The sequence below is a fragment of the Brachyhypopomus gauderio genome, unplaced genomic scaffold, assembly GCF_052324685.1.
Source record: "Brachyhypopomus gauderio isolate BG-103 unplaced genomic scaffold, BGAUD_0.2 sc267, whole genome shotgun sequence".
In the NCBI taxonomy this organism is placed as follows: domain Eukaryota; kingdom Metazoa; phylum Chordata; class Actinopteri; order Gymnotiformes; family Hypopomidae; genus Brachyhypopomus; species Brachyhypopomus gauderio.
This window is the reverse complement of record NW_027507088.1, coordinates 127,501-137,182: the sequence shown is the minus strand read 5'-3', so window position 1 is coordinate 137,182 and position 9,682 is coordinate 127,501. Positions and strand designations below refer to the sequence as shown.

General features: G+C 48.8%; 1 protein-coding gene across 1 annotated transcript in view; it reads left to right on the top strand.

Moving 5' to 3' along the window:
* Positions 1-2,728: 2,728 nt before the first annotated feature.
* The window catches only part of LOC143504345 (guanine nucleotide exchange factor subunit RIC1-like), a 20,841-nt gene continuing 13,887 nt past the window's right edge, over positions 2,729-9,682 (top strand). Inside the window, exons 1-2 of the mRNA XM_076995893.1 lie at positions 2,729-3,034; positions 4,140-4,340. Of these exons, the coding sequence (XP_076852008.1) occupies positions 2,770-3,034; positions 4,140-4,340 (466 nt within the window). The 5' untranslated portion in view covers positions 2,729-2,769. The remainder of the gene's footprint in view (positions 3,035-4,139; positions 4,341-9,682) is intronic.

Below are 9,682 nucleotides of genomic sequence, written 5' to 3'. Positions count from 1 at the left end.
GCACTCACACCCTCCACGCACTCACACCCTCCACGCACTCACACCCTCCACGCACTCACACGCTACACGCACTCACACGCTACACGCACTCACACCCTACACGCACTCACACCCTACACACACACCCTACACGCACTCACACCCTCCACACACTCACACCCTCCACACACCCTACACGCACACACACACACACCCTACACGCACACACACACACACCCTACACGCACTCACACCCTACACACGCACACACACACCCTCCACGCACTCACACCCTCCACGCACTCATACCCTCCACGCACTCACACGCTACACGCACTCACACGCTACATGCACACCCTACACACACACCCTACACACAAACCCTACACGCACTCACACCCTCCATACACTCACACCCTCCACACCCTCACACCCACACACACCCTACACCCACACACACCCTCCACGCACACACACCCTCCACACCCTACACGCACACACACACACCCTACACACACTCACACCCTCCACACCCTACACACACCCTACACGCACTCACACCCTCCACACACCCTACACGCACTCACACCCTCCACACTCTACACGCACACACACACACCCTACACGCACACACTCTACACGCACACACTCTACACACCCTACACGCACACACTCTACACACCCTACACGCACACACTCTACACACCCTACACGCACACACCCTCCACACGCACACACCCTCCACACGCACACACCCTCCACACGCACACACCCTCCACACACACACACCCTCCACACACTCACAACCTCCACTCACAACCTCCACACACTACACTCACACACACCCTACACTCACACACACCCTACACGCACTCACACCCTCCACGCACACGCCCTCCACACCCTACACCCACACACACCCTACACCCACACACACCCTCCACGCACACACACCCTCCACACCCTACACGCACACACACACACCCTACACACACTCACACCCTCCACACCCTACACACACCCTACACGCACTCACACCCTCCACACACCCTACACGCACTCACACCCTCCACACACCCTACACGCACACACACACCCTACATGCACACACACACACCCTACACGCGCACACACCCTCCACGCACTCACACCCTCCACGCACTCACACGCTACATGCACTCACACGCTACACGCACACCCTACACGCACTCACACCCTCCACACACCCTACACGCACACACACACCCTACACGCACACGCACACACACACCCTACACGCACTCACACCCTACACACGCACACACACACACCCAACACGCACTCACTCACACCCTCCACGCACTCACACCCTCCACGCACTCACACCCTCCACGCACTCACACCCTCCACGCACTCACACCCTCCACGCACTCACTCCCTCCACGCACTCACACCCTCCAACGACTCACACGCTACACGCACTCACACGCTACACGCACTCACACCCTACACGCACACCCTACACACACACCCTACACACAAACCCTCCACGCACTCACACCCTCCACACCCTACACCCACACACACCCTACACCCGCACACACCCTCCACGCACACACCCTCCACGCACACACCCTCCACGCACACACCCTCCACACCCTACACACACACACACCCTACACGCACACACTCTACACGCACACACTCTACACACCCTACACGCACACACTCTACACACCCTACACGCACACACCCTCCACACGCACACACCCTCCACACGCACACACCCTACACGCACTCACACCCTCCACGCACACGCCCTCCACACCCTACACACACACCCTACACACAATGCACGCACACCGTGTACACACTGCACATACCATACATACATATATACTAGTGGTAGGCCGTTCTCGCCGTTAACGGCGTTCGATAATTTGATACTCTTATCGGGCAATATAAAAAATATCGCCATTAATCTATTCTTAAAGTTGGGTTGGGAACTGGGTCAAAATAGGTAAGCAAACTGATGACATTCAACTTGATAGTTTAGCTCGGCTGTATTCCTAACCAAATTGCACAGTAAGGGGCGAGAACGAGTTTTCAAACCTGTGAATTACCACAATAAATTGCACGTGTTTTTACATGGATGCAGCCACGAAGCTGCCAGGTTTGCTTCATGGAAAATTCATTTTTAAGAAGCTTCCTAATGGAGACATTGACAAGAAAAAAAAAAAAAAAAAAAGCAAAAAAGTTGTTTGCACCTTATGCAAGGCGGAATTAGTTCATTGTAGGAGTTCTACCAGTCTGAAGTACCATTTAAACACAAGGCACCCGTTTGCTAATGCTGCTGACGCTGGTCAAGCACTGATGCAGCCCAGGGCAAGAGTCGCCACTGCCGAAAACAGGTTAAATGTACTAAATGTTGGCTTACATTTCAAATCTCATGTTTGGCTGAATAAACATGTTATCAACCCCCTTTAATGTACAGTATGTAGGCTTACAAATTCATGTTTGGCTGAATATGCCCTCTTAAAGTATGTAGGCATGCAGTACTATTTTCATGTTTAACTGAATAAACCGTTGAACACGAGTTCATTTTATTGAGCATGTGGTTTTTTTCTTCAAGTATCAAAGTAGAACAGCTTTCTCAAGTATATATATATATATATATATATATATATATATATATATATATATATAACCCCCCCCCCCCCCCCCATCTTCTCACCTTTTTAACCCCTGACCCATTTTCATGCCTGGACGTACGTGTGTGTGTGTGTGTGTGGTAGCTCTACTCCAGAGAACATGTACATTGACATGTTGCTATGGAGACATGCACGCCGTCTGCTGGAGCAGGAACGACTACGAGACCTCGGCTGTTTCTCCGCCCAGCTGGGCTTCGAGCTGATTGGCTGGCTGTGCCGCGAGCGCTTGCGCGTGGCCCGCCTCCGTGACTTTGTCCCCGCCCTCAAGCGCCTGCACAAGGACTTCCTGTGGCCCTTCCCCGTCATCCCCACCAGCTCCACCTGCTCCATCAGCTCTCCGCTCAAAAATGGGCGCTGCCGCACAGGTGTGTGGGGGAGGGGTCGTGGTTTGGGGGGGAGGGCTCGTGGTTTGGGGGGGAGGGGTCGTGGTTTGGGGGGGAGGGCTCGTGGTTTGGGGGGGAGGGCTCGTGGTTTGGGGGGGAGGGGTCGTGGTTTGGGGGGGAGGGGTCGTGGTTTGGGGGGGAGGGCTCGTGGTTTGGGGGGGGAGGGCTCGTGGTTTGGGGGGGAGGGCTCGTGGTTTGGGGGGGAGGGCTCGTGGCTTGGGTGGGAGGGGTTGTGGCTTGGGTGGGAGGGGTCGTGGTTTGGGGGGAAGTCTCGTGGTTTGGGGGGGAGGGCTCGTGGTTTGGGGGGAGGGCTCGTGGTTTGGGGGGGAGGGCTCGTGGTTTGGGGGGGAGGGGTCGTGGTTTGGGGGGGAGGGGTCGTGGTTTGGGGGGGAGGGCTCGTGGTTTGGGGGGAGGGCTCGTGGTTTGGGGGGGAGGGCTCGTGGTTTGGGGGGGAGGGCTCGTGGTTTGGGGGGAGGGCTCGTGGTTTGGGGGGAGGGCTCGTGGTTTGGGGGGAGGGCTCGTGGTTTGGGGGGGAGGGCTCGTGGTTTGGGGGGAGGGCTCGTGGTTTGGGGGGGAGGGCTCGTGGTTTGGGGGGGAGGGCTCGTGGTTTGGGGGGAGGGCTCGTGGTTTGGGGGGGAGGGCTCGTGGTTTGGGGGGGAGGGCTCGTGGTTTGGGGGGGAGGGCTCGTGGTTTGGGGGGAGGGCTCGTGGTTTGGGGGGGAGGGCTCGTGGTTTGGGGGGGAGGGCTCGTGGTTTGGGGGGAGGGCTCGTGGTTTTGGGGGGGAGGGCTCGTGGTTTTGGGGGGAGGGGTCGTGGTTTTGGGGGGAGGGGTCGTGGTTTGGGGGGGGGAGGGGTCGTGGTTTGGGGGGGGAGGGGTCATGAGGCTAAAGATTGTGAACTTATTTGATAAAAAGAAAAACACAAAGATGAAGGCAAATCACTCTAAAAAGTTGCAGCGTTTCGGTATAATGTAATCTCTCTCTCTCTCTCTCTCCCTCTCTCCCTCTCTCCCCCTCCTTCTGTCTCTTTGTCCCCCATCTGAAAAACAAACCTGTATTAATAACTTTACCTTTGTGTTTGCCCTGCAGGGTTAAGCACACGTCTGCTGAAATCTCAGTCTTCTGACAGCTTCCTGAACAGCGACCTGGACGCCACACGCCCCCCAGTCACCACGACCAAACACAACTGGCTAGACGCTCTGGGGGCGGGACCAAAGGAGATGGACTCCGCCTCCTCACATGGAGCTGCACAGACGCAGGAAGCCTTTCTGTCTCCTCTCATCAACAAACGTGAGACCACAAGATTTCTTTCTCTCTCCCTCTCTCTCTCTCTCTCTCTCTCTCTCAATTCAATTCAATTCAAGGTGCTTTATTGGCATGACAAATATTGCTTCATTTGTATTGCCAAAGCCTGAACACTTACAACACTAGTAACACTAGATAAAAGTTGGGCTCACAACTCTAAAACATTGCAAAATTGTTAAACAACAGGTAAAATAAATATATACATACACATAAATACATTTCCCTAATTAAATAACACAATCAGAAGTTGAAATCAAATAATACATGCATAAGGAGGTAAGAAGGGGAACCACATGTATATTTACATACATCAAAGACATGGAGTGCGTGTGTGTGTGCGTGTGCGCGCGTGTGTGTGTGTGTGTGTGTGCGCGCGCGCATGTGTGATCACTCACTGTCCCTCTCACGGTGGCAGGCCATGACGTATTGTGCTGTGAGTGTGTGTGTGTGTGTGTGTGTGTGTGTGATCACTCACTGTCCCTCTCACGGTGGCAGGCCATGACGTATTGTGCTGTGAGTGTGCAGCAGTCTCTGTGCTCTCCTAGTAGGTAGGGGAGTTTCTCTAGATCAGATAGGCTGTTAAAGGTGGGGTGTTTCTTGATGAATTTTATGTAAAATTTGTTTCGAATATCCATGAATTTTTGGCATTCTGTCAGGAAATGCTGCTCTGTTTAAATTTTACTCATCTTGCACTGTTGGCAAGTTCTGTTTTCCTGGGGCACCCAGGATCTTCTGTGCCTGCCAGTCTCTATAGCCAGGTTGTGCTGGCTGAGTCTGTACCTCGTCAGGGTGGTTCTCAGTTTCAGATCAGTCACTGTGCTCAGGTACTCTGCCACAGTGTACTGTCTCTTTAGGGCCAGATAACATTGCATTCTACTTTGTGATTTTGTCTGATTTTCCCAGTGTTCTGTGTATGTTTCTCTCAGATTAGCTGTAATTTGGTTGGTTCTGATCAGATTGGTTTTGATTTCCTGGTCCTGAATCTGGTGAGTGTTAGTGTGTGAGTGTGTGTTAGCGAGTGTTAGTGTGTAGTTCAGGACCAGCTGAGTGAGGGGATCTTTGTTCTCTTTGCTCAACTCCTGGTACTGCAGGGCTTTATAATGGTATGAGTGTGGGTCACTGTGCTTCAGGTGCGTCCAGAATTTGATTGCCCTTTTTTGTATTTTTATCAGTGATGGGTATTGGCCTAATTCTGCTCTGCATGCGTTGTTGGTGGTATTCCTGTGGACCTTTAGGATATTTTTATAGAATTCTGCATGCAGAGTCTCTGTTGGATGTTTGTCGCATTTGTCAAATTGTTGATTTGTAAGCAGACCCCACACCTCGCAGCCATAAAGGGCAATTGGTTCAATTACAGATTCAAAAATTTTTAAACAAATTTTGATTGGAATTTCTGCTAAGATTTGTCGTTTTATGGCGTAAAAAGCCTTGCGAGCTTTACCTCTCAGTTCATTCACTGCCTGATTAAAACTTCCTGAAGAACTGATTTTGATGCCTAAATAATTATAGGTTGAGGAGTGGCTAATTTCCTCTTAGCCTAATCTAAATCTACATGTGTGTTTTGATCCCTGAGATCTGGGTCCTTTCTGGAATATTACTATAATTGTCTTTTTGAGGTTTACTGCCAGGGCCCAGTTCTGGCAGTACTGCGCCAGCAGGTCCAGGTTCTGCTGTAGACCTGCTCAGTGGGGGACAGCAGAACCAGGTCGTCTGCATAGAGCAGGAATTTGATCTCGGAGTCGTGCAGAGTGAGACCAGGAGCTGTGGATTGTTGTAATATTTTTGCCAATTCATTAATATAGATATAAAATAGTAGAGGTGTGCCAAAAAATCGATTCATATATCAAAAATCGATTCTCATTTACTACGATTCAGAATCGATTTTAAATGTCCCAAAATCGATTCTAAGTTGTGGTGAAGTCTCGCGTTACGTAATTACAAAATTACGCGAGACTTTACGCAGCATGTTCTGGGACACACTCATGCGCGGAAAAGGTTCAAAACACATGGAGGAAAGAGATATTTAACCTGTCCGGTCTTCATTTAAGGCAAAAATATGGGTTCATTTTGGTTTTTACCGAATGCCGGGGAAGACCGAACTGGACACAATGTAGCTCGTGTGCAAGGCTGGTGTAACGCGGTGAGCACGGGAACGTTAATATAGAGAAGGGTGAGAAATTATATAGAGAAGGATGGACCCAAGTGCCGGCTCGCAAGAGCAAGACGTTTGACACTCGTCAAATGTATTAGCGAGAGGGAAAGGCGCACAGCGACCCAGAACGAACAAACAAAACAACACGGAAGACTCAACGCGCAGAAGAATAGAAACCAAAACCGTGAGGGCACGGAGTAAATAGAAACAAAAAACCAATGCGGAAAATACAACGCGTGAAAAATAACACTCAACCGTAGTGAGACGGGAGGAAGAAACAAAACAACAACTGTAACTAAAAAACAGCGCGGACAAATGCAACGCAAAAACGAAACCAAGGACACCAGCACAAGTAACTGACAAAAATAACTGCAGCAAAAGTAACTGCAGCAAAATAAAACCCTTCCCAAAAATAAAGGCAAAACGGATAGGAAGACATACAGGATTGGGAAAACGTGAGATGGGTCAGGAAGCGACGCATGAGATACTCGAATAAGTAAAGAGAAAGCATAACAGAGAGAGGTGGCGAGACACCATTAAACGATAAGCAATCACAGTGAAAGCAGAGCCTGGCTGAGAACGTACAGTTACGTCGGTTTAGTCTGGGACTGACTGTGGTGCCCCTAGCGACGGCTGGGGGAACTGCATCCGAGCCAGCCCTGACAGCTCGCAAAATGAAGCTCAAGAATTTTGGTACCAACAAAAACCATTTTATTTTACCAAAGCACTTAATTTTTGTTAATTAAATGTGAAAGACACTTAATTTTCTGTATTTGTCGTTCTGTCTTGCAAAGCAGACTGTAGTAGATCATGCAGATTTTATAGACTGAAGCAGACATTTTTATAAATCAAATCGTTTTTTGAATCGAAAATCGATTTTTGAATTGAATTGTGGCCCCCAAAATCGGAATCGAATCGGAATTGTGAGATAGTAAACGATTCCCACCCCTATTAAATAGTGTTGGGCTTAAACAGCAGCCCTGTCTCACTCCGCGCTCCTGAGAGAAGGAGTTTGTTTGTTTATTGCCAATTTTTATTCCGCACCTATTTCCTGTGTACATTGATTTAATAAGATCATATGTTTTACCCCCATACCACTTTCAAGGAGTTTGTAAAATAATCCCTGGTGCCTAATAGAATCAAAAGCCTTTTTAAAGTCTATAAAGCATGCAAAAAATTTGATTTGTTTTTATTTTGGGCAACGTATTTATCAATTAGAGTGTGTAGGGTGTAAATATGATCAGTGGTGCGGTAATTTGGTAAGAATCCAATTTGACTTCTACTCAAGACACTGTGCTTCATAAGGAAGTTTAAAAGTCTATTATTTATGATGCTACACAGCAGCTTCCCCAGATTACTGTTCACACAGACGCCTCGGTAATTATTAGGATCGAATTTGTCTCCGTTCTTAAAGATTGGTGTTATTAGACCATGGTTCCAAATCTCAGGGAAGTAACCTTCAACGAGTGTAGGTTACTTCCCTGAGATTTGGAACCATGGTCTAATAACTAGTTTTGAACTCGTGTGTTTCAGCATCTCATTTAGGATGCCATCAGGTCCAGGTGTCTTACTTGATTTCAGTGTTTTAATTTTATCTTTAAGCTCCTGCTCAGTAATTGGGAAGTCTAGGGGGTTTTGGGTATCTTTAATAGCCAATTCTAGTTCTTCATGCTTTCTGTTTGTCATGTTGTTTAGAATTTGGGTCCAATTGTATCTTCTTAAAAAGTGTTTGGAAGTAATTTGTCCAGATGTCTGCATTCTGAATGGCCAATTCTTCATGATCTTTCTTTCTCAGGTTGTTCCAATTTTTCCAGAATTGGTTTGTTCTGATTGACTCCTCAATTAGTGTCAGTTGCTTGTAGGTGTATTGAGCTTTTTTTTGTTCTGAGTGTACGTTTATATTGCTTAAGAGTTTCACAGTAAAGAAGGCGTATATGTGCGTTATTTGGCTCTCTGTGTTTCTGATTGGATAATTTCCTTAATTCTTTTCGCATGTGTTGGCACTCTTGGTCAAACCATTCATCTTCTTTTTTGAGTTTTGGTTTTGATTGGGTTTTCATTGTCAATTTGGCCTTTTCTGCTGTTTTATCAAAAATCCAATTTAGATTTTTTACTGCCAGCTTCACTCCCTCTTTACTGTGAGTGTATGTGGTGTCCAGAAAGATGTTTAGAAGTGTTTGAATTTGTGGGTCTCTGATTGCTTTCTGGAATTCTTCTGAGCTGTTTTGGGCCCATCTGTATGATCTTCTGATGTTATACAGCTTACTGGGCTGTGTGAGTGGAGTGTTGTTAGTATCTGTCCTTTTAATGAGCACAGTAATTTGGCTGTGGTCAGACAGAGGAGTTAGTGGCTTAACAATGAATGCACTGAGAGATAAAAGGATCCAGGTTCCAGGGCAGTCTTGCTGTGTGATGGGCAGATTTTGAGTGCAGCTAAGCTGTGAGGTACTGGGTGAGGGCTGAGGGCCGGTGTGGGGGGTAAGGTGTGAGGTACTGGGAGAGGGCTGAGGGCCGGTGTGGGGGGTAAGATGTGAGGTACTGGGTGAGGGCTGAGGGCCGGTGTGGGGGGTAAGATGTGAGGTACTGGGTGAGGGCTGAGGGCCGGTGTGGGGGGTAAGATGTGAGGTACTGGGAGAGGGCTGAGGGCCGGTGTAGGGGGTAAGGTGTGAGGTACTGGGAAAGGGCTGAGGGCCGGTGTGGGGGGTAAGATGAGAGGTACTGGGTGAGGGCTGAGGGCCGGTGTGGGGGGTAAGCTGTGTCTCTGTCTGAGTTTGTAGATTTGTTGTTGTGGTGTTTTCCCTGTGTATCTCTTTTTTTAGGTTTATTGTCTCTCTTTTTAATTCTTGTTTTATTAGCTCCAGTTCTTTATCTGTGGTGGTTTTAATGTTCATGAGATCATTTTGTAGTGCTTCTTTCTCCTGTATTAGTTTTTCTATGTCTCCCTGCTCCTGTACAGACTCCTTTATCTGGTTTCTTACTTGGCTGAGCTGGTCCTTGAGGAAGCTTATATCTTTGCTGATGGTGGTGTGGGTGTAGACGTGCTCCCTCAGCTCCACCAGCTCCACCTCCATCAGGCAGAGGCTGTTCCTGACCTCCTCTATGGTAGAGGAGAGGTGTGGGCTCAGGGGAGGGACAGCGTTGTCTGGAGCAGAGTTGTCCTGTGTGATGACACTGG